The sequence below is a fragment of the Perna viridis genome, chromosome 8 (assembly GCF_037379345.1).
Source record: "Perna viridis isolate PV_CMFRI_1.1 ecotype Kerala chromosome 8, ASM3737934v1, whole genome shotgun sequence".
Lineage (NCBI taxonomy): Eukaryota > Metazoa > Mollusca > Bivalvia > Mytilida > Mytilidae > Perna > Perna viridis.
The window spans coordinates 4890756-4910035 of record NC_142452.1 but is presented as its reverse complement, the minus strand read 5'-3'; the positions used below and the strand labels follow the sequence as shown (position 1 = coordinate 4910035).

Genomic DNA, 19280 nt, shown 5'->3' with positions numbered 1-19280 from the left:
GACTCTACCCAACCAGTTAAAACCAAATTTGGTATTTCCCATAAGGTATTCTGCATAGAACCGATGGAGGAATTTTTTGATCCACAAACTAACATGACCGGTGTTACTACAATTATAAATACATATGGGCAGCATTTATTTTTTCGCATATATCTCAAATAACTGTTAAATGTTACCTAATTGTGACGTAGGGTAAAGGTGTCCGCATAGATCTATCTATGGTCAAATTTCCATGAAAATCAGGTTATCCATTTTGGTGTTAATGCTCTTATGGATTTCATTTGAATACATTTTGTGGTGTTTTTACTTTTAAAAATCTTCTTTTACAAAAAATAAAATGAACATGTAGCTTATAAATTTCCTTCCCTGAAACTTATAGAATGAATTCAATGAAAGTTCATATGATTGTTCCTTAGCAAAAAATGGATGTTGGAATTTTGTATTAATGAAAACAAATATAGCTGATTTAAAAAGAATGTAAAGCCAGATGAGAGATTTGGGCTCTTTAGAGCATCTAGTTTGAATACTTAGTTTTTAGCTCACCTGGCAAAGGACATGTGAGCTATTGTCATCACTTGGCGTCCGTCGTCGTCGTCGTCCGTCATCGTCGTCGATCTTCGTCGTAAACAATTATACAAAATTCTTCTTTTCTGAAACTACTTGACTAATTAGAACCAAAGTTGGTATGAATATTTCTTGGGGTTTACTGCATAGAACGGATGTAGGGATTTTTGATTCGTCGAAAAAGATGGCCGCCGTTACTAAAAATAGAAAATAAGGGTCAGACAGTAGTTTTTCACATATATCTCGTAAACCGTTAGGGTAAGCTGAATTCTGACAGAGTAAAAGTCGTCAACATGATGAGATCTATCTCTGGTCAAATTTTAGTTTTAATCCGTTAAGCAATGTTGGAGTTATTGTCCTTTTTATACGATTTTTGCTATTTTTAATGTTATTTCTTTAAAAAATCTTCTCCTCTGACACTACTCGACCAATTAAAACCATACTTGGTATGAATGTTCCTTGGAGTATACTACATAGAACAGATGTGGGGATTTTTTATTCGTCGAAAAACATGGCCTCCGTTACTAAAAATAGAAAATAAGGGTCAGACAGTAGTTTTTCACATATATCTCCAAAACCGTTAGGTTTATCCAAATTCTTTCAATGGCTGAAATGATCCATATTATCAGGACTACAAACGTTTTGAGAGTCCTTGTAAGAGCTATTGCTGTTGAAAGGGAAAAATGACTTTTTAAATAGTTTTCAGTCAATATCTTGAAAACTATGATAGATTAAAAGAAACTTTCAATGGTTGAAAAGATCTTGTGATAAGTCCTAACAAAGACCTCTTGAGTCAAAATTGTTGGAAAACTTCTTGTTTAATTTATTGCCTTAGAAAGGCAAAATATAAAAAGGTGAGCGATTCAGGCTCCTGGGAGCCTCTTGTTTGTGTAAGTGTTAATTGAGAAAAGAGGAATTTTCAAAATGTCTTATTTTCTTCTATTTCACTGGTATTTGTAAAATACCTCAATCCAAACAAACTTGTATATGATGCAGTATATTCATATTGTGTCAAAAAGCTTTCACACTTGTTATAAAAATATAATCATAAAATTTAGGTCCATTTAGGTGGGAAATTGCCACCTCTATTCCTTAAACATTTACCTAGAATAGGCTAAAAGATAATTTTAGCATATAAAAGGTATTTTCAGTGTTATTATTTTACCTACTGATGCATTTAACACATCTGCCCAATTCTGACAATTTACTCTCTGTTCGAAGATGGAATTTACATGTATAACCTTATTGTCAAAGTGGGATTTTTCAATCGTATATATCGTTAACCATATTACCAGTACTACATATTATTGATACCTGTACATCTTTAAGTGAACTTAATGTGTTTTTACATTGTAGACATGTTAAGTTTGGTTTTGTTTTTGTTGAAAGTTTTTAGTTTTATATTTAGACTAGTATTGGGTACTCACAAGAGTTGGGAACTCGGCATTTCTTTCATTTTAACTATCAAAATTTTGTATTTAATCACAATCTCAGTCAATCCACTCACAGACTTTGTTTGCTATTAATTGTTCTAGAACGTTGTTTGGTTACAAATATTACATACAGTGTTGTACACTTAAATACACGTACTTTAATGCCTTTGACACCATATTATTTAACCACTTAGGTGTTGACGTCTCAGGGGCTTGAGTTCCTGAAGTACAAAGAAATTTCTGAATTTTACCATTTAAGGCTAAATGCTAAATTTGTTTCTGTGTCTGTAGTTGTAATTTAAAGACTTTAGACCCTTTGGGCCGAGACGGTTTATTTTCATCACTTTTTCTGTCTGTCCATCTATCCATGCACCTTGTAAGCACAATGGAATTATAATGAAACTTTAGTTGAAGGTTGGGCACCATCTGTAGATATGCATGAAGCATGATAGATATTATATTAACCAATTTAAGTGTTCAAAATATTATTTAGATGTTTACGAAGCTTGTTAATGTAACTTCTCCCACACCATCAAAATTTAAATGAAGTACACTTTATATGAATTGTACATGAATATACATATATAATATCATTAATGCATATTTCTAATTTTCGAATAATTGAAATTGAAATATTAAGCCCCTAACAATATGAGAGAGTAATCAAGGGAACCAAGATTCTAGCGGAAATAACAAAAAATGTAACCCAGGGACAAAAACCAGACAGGCACATAATAAATAAAATATATAAATATAACATATGATAAATAGATAAAAATATAATAAATAAAATAATACATACAAAGTAACAAAAGTAAATGATCAACTCGGACTTCACTAAAAACTGGGAGCATGGGCCATTGCAATTGCAACATGGGTTAATAGAATGTCACAAAAATTGCACCAGTTGATGGCAATAGCATTTACTGAGCACGAATTTGGCACAAATATTGAGAAATGGAGTACAGTTTGCAGATTTATTTTGTAAACATATTAACCTTGTTATTGGTAGAACACTTTTCCAACAAAAATATTACAAGTTTACATTGATATCATCTGAACGACGAGATAGAAATCCAATTAATCACATCGCTATAAATATTAAATAGAATTCAGGATTTGAGAGAGTAATCAAGGGAACCAAGGTTATAGCGGTAATCAAAAGAATGTAATCCAGGGACAAAGACCAGACATGGAAAACAGACATACACAACAAAGAACATAAAGTAACTAAAATCATACATACAAAGTAACAAAAGTAAATGAGCAACTCGGACTCCACTAAAAACTGGGAGCATGGACCAGGTGCACCGATAGGGTAAGCGTCCTCTGCTTTTCTAGAAACACCCGCCGAGTTGCTCATAAAAAGTCAAGTCCGGGGTAGACAAACGAGGAAAGGAAAACTATGACACAATGAATAAATCAGTTTGCATGGTGCTGATGGATACATCATAACGATCCACGAGTTCATGATGACGATCATAAAACTTCTGTAGTGATGACGTCAATCTTGTAGCAACATAAGCCTGTTCCAGAAGCGTATTTGTTAGAGTTCTAGCGCGATACGAAAAGTCTGCGTAGTTCCGGCAAGCTCTGACATAACGTATGAGTTGTGATATGAACACTCCATACGCAGGAGCCGAAGGGATGTTGCCACAGATGGAAGGAAAGTTGACAATTCTGAATGAAAAGTCATCATGTTTGTCGTAAAGTTTGGTCAATAGTTTTCCTTTACCATCGATTTCAAAGTGTAGGTCAAGATATGAGGCTGACTTCACAGTGTCTGTAGTATCCTTTATCTCAAGTTCTTTTGGGTAGATGGGATGTATCAAATCCCCGAAATTAGGATTGTTTAAAGATAACACGTCATCTATACAGCGGAAACTGAGATTGAAGGATCTAGCTAAACAATATTCTTTCTTTCTGATCAGATCAGCCTCATAAGAGTGAAGGAATAGGTCAGCTAGTAAAGGGGCACAATTTGTTCCAATTGGAATGCCGACGGTTTGTTGAAAAACACGTCCACCACACTGGACAAATATGTTGTCGATTAAAAATTCCAGCATTTTGTAAACATCTTCCTCTGTATATTTGGAAGATGATTTGGAATTATTTCTTACAAAGTATGAGGAATCTCTACCAAGAACTATATATTTGTATCTAGGTGTTCCATCTTTTTTATAAAAAAAAAAACAAAAAAAAAAAAAAAAACGATGAATAATGTTTTTAAGTCGGGATTTTAACTGAGTATGGGGAATAGAAGTATACAGTGTTAAAAATCATAGGTTATAATGCTATTATATTCAGATAATAGTCTTGAACTGATTGTCTCCAAAAGATCTTTCGAATTTTTCAGGATCCACATTGAATTAATACCACTACGGGAGTAACAAGTGTTGTGGTAGGACTGTAGACCCTCTTTGACAGTTGTGAGTATAGAAGTTAAAAGTTTTGAAAGAGGTTTGGTGGTACAATTTGAAGATCCGGCTATGAAACGTTGTTTGTATGGATTCTTGTGAAGTTTGGGAATCCAGTACATAGACCTTGAAATTTTGAAATAATAACATTAAAAATAGCAAAAAAAAAAACATCTTGAAGGGGCAATAATACAAACATGGAAAAGCAGGTTGTAAGAACGGATAGATCTCAAGATACTGAACACTTTTATTCTCTGGCAGAATTTGGCTTTACCCTTACTACTTTGGAGATTAATGCCAAAAACTGCTATCTGACCCCGATGTACATATTTGTAGTAACAGCAGTCATCTTTGTCTTTGGATCAAAATTCCCCACATTAGTTCTATGCATTATACCCTAAAGAGGTTTGGTGGTACATTTTGCAGATCCAGCTATGAAACGTTGTTTGTATGGATTCTTGTAAAGTTTAGGAATCTAGTATATAGACGGTAAATCACAATCATCGTCCTTGGCAGAGAGACCAAAAGAGGATAGTACAGATTTATGGTTTTCCACAATCTCTTCTTTGGAAAGAGTGGTAGCAGTGTAGGTCTTATCACTGCTATTATTTTCTATGTCTACCTCCGATAATAAATATTGGATATAAAACGTTTTGCAGACAAAAACAATGTTGTTTTGTGCTTTGTATGCTGGTACGACAATATACTTCTCATGTATGGTAGACAATGTTTTTGGTATATCGGGGTCTTTGAAAACTGATGTAGCCTTGGCACTCATTGACCTACTTAAAACTTTCATTCGTTTCAAAATTAAAGAACTCACGGCCTTCAACCACTCTGACAGAGAATCAATGTCTTCTTGTTCTCATTTTATTCATTTGAGAGTAAGACGAGGGGCCAACATAAGGAGCGACCGCCACATGGTTACTGTCAACATAACGCTTAAGTTGATAAAAGTTCCACCAAATGTATGTTACAAAATCAGAAAGAATAAAAACGGATTTAAAAGGGGAAAAAAGAAGGAAAGAAAAACGTTTGTAGATTGAATATCTAAGGAAGCTAGCAGGAAAGACGGGAGATTTATACCAAATATCTAAGAAGCTATGTGAAAAAAGCGGAATGCTCACATGCCAGTAAAGACAAACAGGGAGCAATTATTACATCAACAAAAAAAATCAAGATGAGAGATGGAATGAACATTTTGAGGAATTAGTAAACAAACCGCACCGATTTGACAGAATCACAAGGAACGGAACAAATACTGTTATACCATTCACAATGACGCTTTAAACAAAGCACATGGAAACGATCAGCTACCAGCCAATATGTTTAAAACACTAGTCACAGATATCCTTCTTCCAATTTTCGGTAAGATCTGAGACGAAAACATTTTGCCAACTACATGGTCTGAAGGGAACGTCATAAACGTAAAAAAATGCAGATCTAACAAACAGTAATAAATATCTATACTGAGGAAAACAGCAGTTTACAGCACAACAAGGCTATGTGTAGGCAGGTTTTAGAAAAAAGGAAAGAGCTGCTGTGATCACATCTCTTTACCTAGAAATATCGAAGAACGATGCACTGAGTAACACAGACAATTAGTTATTAACTTCATAGATTTTTTTATAAAAAAAAATAGACTCACCAGACATGCAAATCATACTTAAGAATTATCGCTGGCTGACGATAGATGGACATATTTGAGGAAACCAACTAATAACATCACCAGATGGTCTCCAGAAGGTAAATAAAAACAGTGTAGCCCAAAGACCATCGGGGGGCAAAACGTTGAGGTGGAAATGAAAGATATGGGAATGAGCTGGGGAAAAACAAAGGACACAGAAGTAGAAAATATTAATCATCGTCTTATGCACCTCCCAGTGCAACAAAGACTAGATAGGTAGGTAACAAATTAGGTATCTCATATGATTATCACGATTGGTTTGTTAGTAGTAATTGTAAACACATCTAAAATTTAATAACTAAGCAGTATGGTTAACTTAGGATGGATATTGGCAGTAGTTACAATAATAGACTTAAGAATTGGCAGTGATCAGTAAGCATTACAAAGGATACAGAAGTATGTTATCACTAAGCAGTTAACATAAAGATGAAATTGTCAGTAGTAACAATGTAATAGTCAGATAACATGTTTACTCTAAGCATTAACGAGCATTGATTTTTTTACTTAAAAACTATCTGATATGAATGCATCATTTACTTTTCATTATCATAATAGACACGTAAAACAATCTATGTTAAATCACAAACTTTAAATTGATTTGAAACTTTCTCAATTTGAATTCGAGAAAAATACGTCTGATTAATATTTAAGAGTAACATTGAAAGTATTGTAAGAAAAGAAGATATCTTACTCTGAACAACGTGATCACAAATTCAGTAATCACGTACACCTTAATATCAACGATATGTTATATTCTACTTCATATAAATGGACATGCTTATCAAGAAGGATTATATTCTTCTGATCCTGTTCCTGATAGGCAAGAATGGTATTTTGACACGAATACAATTTCATTGGGTATCACAAGATTGACAAAATGTGCAGTACAATGCCGAGAAATGACCGATTGTATGTCTATTCTGTACAATACCCTGACTGGTGAGTGTTACGGAGCATCCGTTGCTTACTTATTCAGACCAGCATCGGTAGGATACAATAGTTACGGGTGGACTTATTATCTCAGTATTAATGGTAAGATAATTTTATGAGAAAGAAATACTAGAATAATAACAAATAACAATTTTTTTAGGGTCTCACCCGCCATGTCATCATTGATAATATTCATGCACATTTATAGAACAAATGCCTCCCAATTTTCTTCAGTGAAAAGAAAAGCCTCGAGATTTTTTGTATGTATAAAATAATTTTTTGAACTAAATATACACTTGATGGGGAAGATCATCAGCCATCTTTGTATAAACAAAACAATTTTATGAATAAACATAAAGATATATTATCAGTTTGTATAGGTAGTTAAAGCGTCATTGCCATTGCATGTTTACTAATAGGAATTCAGCCTTCACACCATTAGCACAAATGTCCTAAGGTAGAATGCATGTCAGCACAATCAGCACTTAACCAAACCTCCTTAAAATTAATGTATCTAATTTTTGCATTTCTGTCCAATCGTAAAAAGAATTAATCTTAATTGAATTCATGACCACCAGTTTAGTATCTTATTAATACCCCAAATCTGAGAAAACATAAAGATTTCATCGTACACGGTATTGGATAATGCTTTTGTTTTTAAGTTTTTTACACTGAATATAATCGTTTCAATTTGTTTTGACGTATTGACGGAAGTATTTTTAAAATTATTATATAGGGTTTAAAAAAATATATTGAATGTTTTCACCATGTGTTCAAAGGTATTACTTTGAACCAAAACTCCTTAGAATATTTGCGGAGGTCAATTATGAATTACCATGATAAAACCTACTCTACAAGTGGCGTGAATCAGATATGGATTCTAGAGAATTAAATAGAACTACAAGATTGTATTTCTTCCAGTATTCTTTACATCACACACACTTTTGATTTTCCTGTCTTGTACACCACACCGTCTCATGACAAGCTAAAGTCAGTTCTACGTGATCTTATTCACCAATGCTTTTATACGATGCAGACACTTAAATATATTCTTATCAAGTATTAGGTAGAGAAAGGGCAATGGCGTTGAAAACAAAACCATACACACAGATTCTGACAAAAAGTAACTCTGCGTCTAATGTTAAAATGCAGGAATGTCTGGTCGACGACATTTTTGTCGAATTGGGAAATGCGTTCTTACAAACCATTATATTGGAACACATTGTGCGCTCCCCTTGGTCAGTTTGTTCCTACATTCGTATGAAGCCAGATTTTTACAAGCACTACTACAGAAAAAAGAAGCTACATTTCCGTTACACAGATTTATCATATCTGAATAATCCTAGTTTCAAATATACCCTAATATAATCTACCTAAATTAAGGAACTTGAAATTAAAGAGACAACTGATACATACTTTTTTACTTCATTCCTAGACATCGAACATGGATGAGACAGGACGTTTGAAATGGAAACTTCATGACAAACATAATGCTTTTGACTTCCCAACTGTAAACTATCCCTTGTCGGCACTGTACCAAAACCTCTAGCCCATGGAGTGTATATTTCACAATTGATCCGTTAGAAACATCAGCAGTAACAATAAAAACGTACATAAAATTTGGCATCTACCACGACAAACTCTATCCCTTAAGTAATGTCTATAAAATATGTTTCCAAAATACATGTGAAGCATAATTTTAAAGTAAAGAATTACCCAGACATTGTAATAGTTGTTTAAATCACATTTAATAGCACACCAGAAGCTACAATATAGCAAATCAATTGACCATTGTTTATGTTTTCCATGATCATTAACCTTTTTCTATACAACAAGCAAACATCAACAATTATTGATTAATTGAAAAAAAAATGATGCAAAGCATAGGTTGGTTGACCAATTTGAAAATTATAAGAGACTCAAGATAAAACTTTGCGACCACCCTACTTTAATATTATTGATAAAAGAGAAACTGGAATGTGTATCACAAATGCTTTTAGGAATTTTCCATTATTCACTCACCTAAAACTGTATTATGGACATATCTGTTACCGGACTACATTGAAATCATGAACGAAAAATCTAATGTCTTAAATTCGATCTAAAGTTTTATTTTGTTTTTCATCCACAGAAACCTGTCCTGGTTTTACTGGATATATTTATAGTAGCAAATACAGAAGTTGTTATAAGTACCACAGTACATCAACTAAACGTGATTTAATCCCTGGAGTGTGCGCTGAAGAAGGAGCTGAAATGGTCAAGATTAACTCAAAGGATAAACAGGAACATATCGTCCTGTTTCTAAGTATAATAAAATATAGTGTAATACATATACAAACTACGAAAAAATAACAACAGTCTTAATACAAGCTACGATAAAATAACAGCAGACTTAAGCTTGATTAATATAAGAAAAGACAAGATCAGCACAAGTGCAACAGAAACAGAAAACAATCACTATGAAAAGTATTGTAACCGGGCGCGAAAATGTTCCAGTTAATTTTGTTGTTCACTTATTTATGATATTAGTTGCAGTTGCTAATTGTTTCTGGAACATTTACCCGGCTGAATATTCATTACTCTGTTTGCAGGATGAATATAGAAAAAGTTGATATAAATTCCAAATACATAGTTTATTGGTGCTTTCTCGTGTTTCGTATAAATAACAGAGTGTTATTATTAGCCCAAATGATCGGAGATGATGTTAATTACCTGTATAATTAAAAACAGCTCCAACAATATTGTCTATTGAAAAAAAACTTGACCAACGTCGTCTGCATAAAATTTACCGGAACCCCTTTCCCAAGACCATTTCAGTATTTATAGTCGTCCGAAATACATACCGGCCAGGCATCGGGTAAGGCTGCCGGTATACTACAGATAAACGGTATTTTAAACTTTACCCGATTTAGTCACGTGGCCAATACAAGTGAAAGTTACTTACGATTATAAATAGCATTACAATTAACCTAGCTCATCTCCCAAATATAAATTTTAAAGTAACATGTAAGGAAACGTTTCCGTTATACTCCTCCCCTCTTAAGATGTAATGTCTCTACATTACTCTCAAGAGAGAAAGATATATCCTATAAAATTAACGTTAACAATATAACAATATTAACATATCACATTAGAAAGAAAAAATAAAAATCAGACGACAAGATAATTCTACATTAACCTTGTAGTAAGTCCTGCCAATAGTTTGTTATAAATATAGTAAGTTGGCTTAATGACTTTTTACAATGTACTCTTAACTTTAAATATTAAAACAATGTAACCTTTATATGTTTACTAGTATATACCTTCACAACAAAGTTTCAACAGTACAATCAGCAGTGATAAAGTTCCTTGAATATATATATATTTTTTTTACATAGATATTATTATCAACAATAATAGTCTCTTCAATAACATTACCAACAAATATAAAGATATCATCAATAATATCATTAAAAATTTAAAGTCTCTTCAATAACATTACCAACAATAATCAACACTGAATAAATAATAGTCCATTAACAGTCACAGAAATTACAGTACTGGTTGAATACAAGTCTATTGAAGAAGACGAAATGAACAAAATCAAGGCGGACTATTCAAAATGAATAGCTTAATCCTTATGAATCTGATGAGTGACGAGAGAAACTAGCTAAGACCCTGAGAAAGTAATCCAAAGTGAAAATGCTGAACAAGTAAGTGAAGTCCTGATAGAATGATAGGTGGTTAGCAATGACATCAAATACGCTGAAATGGCACGGAAAGTTCTGTTGATTAAGATGTAATAGAGTAAATAATCGGTGTTGAGCAGTGAAATCCTGTGGAGTTAGATGGAATGAGGAAATAAATGAAACATATCTCTTAAAGCGGACATGTCAGTGAATAAATTAGAATTAGAACATGTCATGGTTTGGTGATATCTCTAGTGAGTGGTTACCCATTACATTTGACCTCCAACGACTCTCCCATAGTTGCCTCCAAGATCCCTGAGTCGTTTTCTGGCTTCTTTTCCCTGCTCTAGGAGATTTGCTTCCTTCAAGGAGTCAATTTTCCACTTAACTACCGCTCTAGTGATGACGATCTCATCTTATGCTTTGCAGAGCCTGAAGAAATAGGCATCTAATTCTTGTCTGGAGTCTGGAACAGCTGGCAACACAGCAGGAGGCATTTCCAAACAGGATGTTTGGCTTGAAGCATTTTGAAGGATCAGAGGCGACGACGCAAGATGATTGGAATGAGAGCCTAACGAAACAGGTAAGGTACAGTTGGAGAAATCTGTGATTATAGGAATAGTTAAATCAAAAGGAGCTGTAGAGTTGGTGGATGAAAATGTCGGTAACCTGGAATTCCCAGAATGGGAATCCATAGACAGAGTAGACTGTGCAGATGAGGAGTCAACAACCAGTCGAACGGATGGTTCCATGGGAGTTTGCTGTATGGTAGAAGATGACGATGATGGACGGATTTCAAATATCGGAGTGATAGGTGCTGCAATAATCACAAAAAAGGCTTGGCAGTGTTCTAGTTGAAAACTCATCCTTGCCCTTGATGATATAGGGACTGGGATCTTGGATTGATCACCTCCTCTTTTAAAGACTCTACTTTGACCACGAGTTCTTCCAACTCTGAGAAACTCTTCTCATGGATGTCTAGAAGGTGGCGCTTCATATCTGTCTTCCTTCTGGTTCTTTTCTTGCACAGCCTTACAGGGCATGAGTAGGTCACTATTAGTCTGAAATGTTGTTCATCCCAATGCCTCTGGTAGCCAGCTTTTGTTGAGAAATGGGATTTCTGGTAACCCGATACAGGGCATCCCTTACTCTTCCTGTATGCGAAAATTATCTCCTCATTTAAGTCTCAATTAGCAAAAATTTGCAAATGGTCCATAGCTGAAAAAAATTAATGTAGTGTATAAACTGGCTAAACGACTGCACCCCAAATGGGAAGCTTGGTATATCCTAATGCAACAGTACAACAACAAAGCTTACAATATCTTATGGTATTTAGGTTCAGGTAGTTTCAATGAATCACTAATTTGGCAAGGTCTAAAGCACATACTAGTAAGTAGTAACCCATGACCATATTACTATATGACAGGGGAGAAACGGATCAAACAAAATGTCCTTTATATAACACCAATACACTTATTTTCTGGTAGCGAAGCAATTTCCGCTTTGTCCATGACAATTCGAATGCAGAAAATACAATGTACATATGACATTCAAAAGACCATATCCTGCACAAACATCATAAACGTTTCTTACTCCGGATAACCAGCGCTTCCGTACTTTGATTCTTGTTAACTGACATTAGTGATAGTTTACACAGCATAATACTGATGAATAGTTCATATATATACATGTCGTGATATACATATTTTAGTGTGACAGCAGGATGCTGTTTAATGTGTACTACTAGTATAAAAAAAGTATCTTTATTCAGGAAGCATTGTTGTGGATGAAATGGAACATTAAACAGCAGATTTCTTCTCTTCTCCCAAAAAGTGAGCCACTGAACGTGAATAATTTTTTTATTAAGGCGAATATTTATTGGGAACTTCAATTAGGCGACCTCGTCGTGAGAACTTTGGTGATTTATGTATGGGGAAATTTAGAACCTCAGTGTCCTTATGATAGGGCAATACTAAAAACTATAATGAATGATCGACGGAGTCTTTTTCTAATTCTATGTTTTCATGCACCGGTAGCACCATCGGTTTGAGGTGGTCCACGTGCACGATCTTTGTGGTCTGTACAACTTTGAATTGCGTACGTAATTTCCGGACGTTTTCTGGTCATGCGATACGGACAAGTCCATCCCAAGCCTAACTTCTGGGTAGCTTTCGGGCGATACTATCGTAAGACTTGTTGGCCAATGTTGAAATGCCTTTCCTTCAGTTTTACATCATGGTATTATTTTGTTTAACGAAATTTCGCTGAAGGTTTTCGTGCGCTACATTAAACACGCGTTGCATGAAGTTGCGCATCCATTCCACATACTCAATCGGACAATGTTATGCGTCGTTATATTGGTGTCAACCCTTTATGATATCCATCGGCAGGAGTACTTCTCGACCGATCATTGAAAGGTTCGGAGTACAGTATGTACTGTCCTTTCGGTACGATCGATAGGCCATAGTTAATAACGGTAGGTGCTCGTTCCAGTCGTCCTGGTTCTCGTTAACAAATAGAGACATTTGCTCCAGTGTGCGATTGAACCGCTCTATCATACCGTCTGAGTGTGGACGGTAAAGGGTTGTTCTAGATTTGTTAATTTCTGGCACTTTGTACATTGCGGCGGAAAGATTGGACTCGAAATTACGGCCTTGGTCAGTGGATACGTATCGGTGTACAGAAACGACAGACGAACTCCGTGACTAACTTATCCTCGACTGTTTTGGCGGTGTGGTCAAGTCGTGAATACGCTTCCGTCCATTTCGAAAAGTAATCGCCGACGACCATAATGTGTTCGTTATCGTTATCCATGATTGACAAAAGGCCCATATATCAATGGCTTTACATTTCATTGGATGGTATATAGTGTTGTGGTTTAACGCCGATTTTCCTAGACCAGATCCGGACTTGCGCTTTTGACAGGTAAGACACGATTTGCACCATTTTTCGACGTCACCGCTCATTCCAGACCAATAATATCTGGTTTTGATTTTATTCAAGGTTTTATCGCCACCTAAATGACCGGCTGCCTTGCAGTTATGCATCTGCTGCATCATTTCCTGGCGGAAGCTCCTCGGAAGCACCAACTGCAGGTTACTAGAACAATCTTCAAGATCGATCGATAGCCATCGACAAGACGTAACAAATCCCATCGTTACAGCAAGTTGACTATTTCTACATTTGAACTCCGGATTTTTTATTTTTCGGTATCATTACCTAAGAAGTCAACAACTGTGCTTATGGCATTCTCATTCCTTTAATGTGCTTTTATTTCAACTTGCCATATTTGTGAAATCTAATTGGATTCGCAGTTATAGGCGGTCTCTTTTCATCATGATTTGAAGAATCTGGTGCCACAGAAATAGTGGATTTTTCTGGCTCGGGAGAAGGTGACTTTGTACTGTGTACTTTTATACGAGGTCCTGATCCATCGTGACAGCGGTAACTAAACAATTGTGTGTTTCATCTTTGTTGTTACATTGTGGACAGTCACTTCTTTTACACTTTTTGCTAGGACGCCGCGAAAGCCCGTCAGCATTCCCATGCAGTGTCCCCTTTCTGTTTACGATGTCAAAGTCATAAGTGTCAAGTGACCAAATCCATCTGGCAATCATGCCCTCGGGCTCTTTAAAATTCCTTAACCACGTTATACTTGTCTAATCGGTCCTGATAGTAAAATCGCGGCCGTACAAGTAGTGTTTAAATTGTTTCATAAAGATAACTACAGTAAGCAATTCACGGATGGTGGTACAATACGCTGCTTGTGACCTGGATAATGTTTTGTTTCCGTAAGCTATAACAACATCATTACCATTTTGAACCTGGCTGAGAACCACGCCTATTCCGTAGCCACTCTCGATTATATCCTTTTCCAGCATTTTGTCTATTTCTAAATTACACTTATCCCGCATTACAACTGGCAGCCTACGAGGTGGAAATTTAATGGGTCTCGCCCCTCCCGTGTCGATGGTGTGTTCCGCCTGTGTGGTATATCCTAGATTGCCATCCAGACCAACAAATATGTCAGTGAATTCGCCTAGTATATTCGACTAAAGTTTGCGCTCCTTATTCATCAATTTTCTATAGAGGCCTTTCCTACCAGACATTGGAGGTTGGCAGGTCATGTTTTACCTCATTAGTATGTCAGTTTAGTGGTTCAACTACTTCATCACAAGTTTTGATGTTATTTATCTCATGTATAGTAGCTACCTGTACATTGCGAGGTATTGGAGTTGGATTCATTAAGACGACGACGTTCGACTCATTTGATCGAGTCACAAATTTTGGCATGAGTGAGTGATTTCCTCCCTTGAACTCTTCAAGTGGTTTCAAACACGCTTCACCAGGAAAACTACCTTTTATTTCACCTTCTACAAAGATTTCACTACGTGCTGGAATGTGGATAGTTTATTATCTTGTGAGAGATATTGTTGTGGTAAGTTCAAATTCCGATCATTTCCTTGTTTCATATTATCGGGGCATTTGGGGCTGAAATGACCAAGTTAATTGCATGTAATACACGCAGCATTGTTCCTATTCCTAGTTCCTGGTCTTCTATTTGATCTAGCCCTGAAGATATTTTGTTGCCATTAAGCTCTTGTCAAGTCTGCTAAGGACTCTTGTATAAGTCTAACGGATTCTGCTAGTTCTGTTATTCTTGTGACTTGCAAAGTACTAGTCAAATGCTGTCTTCCCTTTACCGCTAACACGTGTACCGTGTTTTTTTCTGGTCGTGGTTTTATCAGTTGGCTATTATGAGAGCCTCCAAATGCCTCGAACTCTACTGCCAGAGAAATAGCTCTGTCCAATGCAGATCGGTGGAAGAATTGAACATGGCGTTTCAGTTCTCTTATTAAGCCTGACACATATTGTTCAATTACAAAAGAACAGTGTTAGTTTTCATCATGACAATATGTCCGAACAAAATGCTCAACTTCAACGTTACTCATTGGGAATCCCTGTGAAGTTAGTGAGTTTGTTATATTTTGAACAGACTGTTCATTCAGAGGACTATCTGTTACATTTTCTGGATAAGAGTGGATATCATGTATACCTAATCTTTCTGGTAAGTGATTGATCTTAACAAGGTTTGGTTCCTGTTGTTTAATGTGTTCTTTTGGTTCACTTTTTTGTTTAGCATAACTTGGAGTGAACATATTTTTGATAGAATTCGAAGTTAAAGACAGCCAATTTACCATCTTCTGGGCAGACGCCATTGTTTTGCGGCGAAAGAATTACAAAATGTAATTTTTCTTTAACATCCTATCTTCATCCGTGGACTGAGCCCCCAAAATGTAACCAGACGCGTAAATGTTCCAGATATTTTTGTTGTCCACATATTTCCCTGGTTCTACGATGAAGAAAGAAAAACTTAACATAAATTACAAATATATAGTTTATTGGTGCTTTCTCGTGTTTCATATAAATAACAGAGTGTTATTATAAGCCCAAATGATCGGAGATAATGTTAATTACTTGTATGATTTAAAACAACCCCAAAACATATTGTATATTGATAAAACTTGACCAACGTCGTCTGCATAAAATTTACGGGAACCCCTTTCACGAGACCACTTCATTATTTATTGTCATCCGAAATACGTACCGGTAGGGCGTCGGGTAAGGTTGCGGGTATACTTCGTATAAACCGTAATTCACCTGTTACCCGATTTAATCACATGGCCAGTAATAGTGAAAGTTACTTACGACTATAATTAGCATTACAGTTAACCTAGGTCATCTCCCAAATATAAATTTTAAAGTAATAGGTAAGGAAACGTGTCCGTTACAGTATACTCAAGATTATGAACTCACTTCGTCGGTAAAATGATCATTATCTGCAACTAAGTCATTCCATCGAGATCTACTTTTGAATATTACAGGTCAATTTTTGGTCCCAAAATGGGTTTTCATTCAAGGAAGTCATCTGACAACCGGATCACATGCTTGGAATTATGACGACAATTCTGAAATAACCTACTTTAATTGGAGTCCAAACCAACCAGACACAACAACAACCAGATTGATGGAAGCTCTGGCAATGGACACTGCTGACAACTTTAGATGGCATGATGTTTGGTACAGTTATGAAGGCACTTTTGTATGTGAAAAGCGATTTGTTTAGAATCACTTAATTTGAACTTTTTAGAAAAACTTTTATTGATTATTATCATAATATTAACTAAGACGTACTGTTGAAATGCCGCAAATTGGCACCCCTCGCACATATCATTAAATGTAGTAAATCAAAAACGAGGAAACAAAGTAAGTTTTATGGTATCCTCCACCATGTACATCAAGCATTGCTTAGCAGTGTGTTAGAATCATTGGTAAAGGACTATCAATCAATGTTCAAGACGTTTGAAAGCTTAGTTCATCTGTGCATGTAATACAATTATACAGATAACATCATACAAATTAAACGGCACATAATGGTCAGTATAATGACGGCGTGCGGAAATATGAAGATAGATAGAATATTATATTGATTCTATTAACTAAATACACATGTTAAAAGATTTAATGTCCAAGGACGTTGTAAATGTTAACATATCAATTATGAATAATGCCTGACATAAGTTCGTTGAAGGTTCAACCAACGCCTTAGTATTAAAACCTGCAATGTCATCAGAGTGCGCTATCGTGAAACGGTTCGGCTCGTTTTTTTTATTTGTTTTTGTTTTTGTTTTTTTTTATATAGTAGTTGAACTTTGTTATCGTAAAGTCTATAAAAAGGCCCTTTTTGATCGCCTACCATACACAAAGAAAACGTGTATTTCTTCATTTGAGTTGCTCATTTATTTTTGTTACTTTGTATGTATTATTTAAGTTATTTTTTTTTCTTTGTTGCGTGTGTGTTTGTCTGTTTTCCAAGTCTGGTCTTTGTCCATGTATTAAATTCTTTTGATTGTTGCTAGAATCTTGGTACCCTTGATAACTTATTTAAGGGTGAATGATAAAAAAATGACATAAAAAAAAAGATCAACGAATAGGTAGAAATCTTTTGCAGTATATAGTTTATGAAATTATTCATTATTACCCTCAAATCCTGATATAAAATGTAAAATACTGAAGAACCTCGACGTAGTCAAGTTTACTATGGTATCGTTGAATCTGACACACATTGTAATATTGGGGCAGTTGAATTCTGAGACCCAGCAGTTGACTTTTTGTTCGGGAACAGTTTGAAATGTGTTTAGAACTATTAAATGTTACACGTAATGAATATCTTTTTTACTAATCATGAATTAGAAAATTTGAAAATACCACATTTGAGTTACGAGTGAACGTATATCGTGCTTTGAAACATAATTTTTGAAAGAAAGAATATTTTATTTTATTTTATACAAAATATTGCAAGCATTGATAACCTAATTTGTAGATATTTTCCTATGTATATTAAAGTTTTTGCATTCGAAAATATATATGAATTATCAACTGCTTCAATTGCAATTTTTATAGAAATAAACAATCGAAATTGTTCGACAAGTTGAGTGTCTATATATATGTATTTGTCACTTTCTTACCGTCTTGAAATTTAAAATAAAATATAATATATATCAATATTATTATTTGAAATGCATGAGTTCTTGAGAATTGATTGGTTACGGCATGTTTTTTTCTAAAATCATACAGACATATATGTTTTAAAATACTAATAGTGTTTGAAATTGTGTAAAAAATTAAATATTCAAGTTATTAAAATAAAATTTACCTAAAATTTATATAGTCAATTTACAAATGTTCAAATTATAAAAAAGCCAGTTTCTAGTGGGGATAATTAGCGGAAACAATTTTACAAGAAAAACAATAACATATGCACTAGCGTATAATCTAAAAGCAATATAGGTTGTACTATACAAATGAGATTCAGGTGCACTGTTCGTACACAAAACTGACCTGGTCTAATTTTGTAAAACTGAAAAATATTGATTGTGGGTAGTAGAGCATTCGTACATGAATAGATGCAATACTTGTGTAAAATACATGCGTTAAGATATTCGGAAAGATTCAGATCCTTACCGGATTGGGCTCTCTTCCCTGCACCGACTGGCTGTTTTGTCAAAAATGCAAAATTTTGCACGAACTTTAAGAATTAAAAACATGAACAAATGAGCAGAAAAATGTACCCTTTTTATTTATTTTTTTTTTACAATAATACCACGCCAACTGACTTTTTCTAGCAGTTTTTATTTCAGTGCCTAATATTTTAGAAAACCCTGTTTTTTTGACAATTAAATTCGGGAAGGCACACAAAATTTGTTATAAAAACTGATGTATATTTTATTATGGTGAAAACATACCTGTAAGTAAGCACTGGAAGGCCCCTACAAGAAAGTAATAACATTTATGGTAACTTAATGAAGACAATTCGAAAAAAATAATAATAAAATAAACTAAAAATACAAAGACACATTAATGACCAACATCTCCAGACTATGGACAGGCGCAAGAAAAAAAATAATAAGACCATAATATTCCTTTCATAATTCACCCAATTCTTTCAATGGAATATCTCAACATATTAACCATGAATAAACAAGTAAGATATCCACTTAAAGAACGCTAACAGTTACTG

The 19280-nt window shown here is 34.7% G+C and overlaps 1 protein-coding gene across 1 annotated transcript; it reads left to right on the top strand.

Annotated features, from left to right (window-relative positions):
* The first annotated feature begins 6746 nt into the window (after positions 1-6746).
* Positions 6747-18316, top strand: LOC148609037 (C-type mannose receptor 2-like). The gene is made up of 3 exons (XM_088541389.1): positions 6747-7133; positions 9163-9336; positions 16585-18316. Exons 1-3 carry the CDS (start codon positions 7001-7003, stop codon positions 16824-16826), a joined length of 549 nt encoding a protein of 182 aa, XP_088397515.1. The 5' UTR covers positions 6747-7000; the 3' UTR covers positions 16827-18316.
* The last annotated feature ends 964 nt before the right edge of the window (positions 18317-19280 follow it).

Coding starts and splice junctions, on each gene's coding strand:
- LOC148609037 (XM_088541389.1), top strand. CDS start 7,001: ATGACCGATTGTATGTCTATTCTGTACAATACCCTGACTGGTGAGTGT. Junction 7,134..9,162: donor TTATTATCTCAGTATTAATG/GTAAGATAATTT, acceptor TTTCATCCACAG/AAACCTGTCCTGGTTTTACT. Junction 9,337..16,584: donor ACATATCGTCCTGTTTCTAA/GTATAATAAAAT, acceptor TGAATATTACAG/GTCAATTTTTGGTCCCAAAA.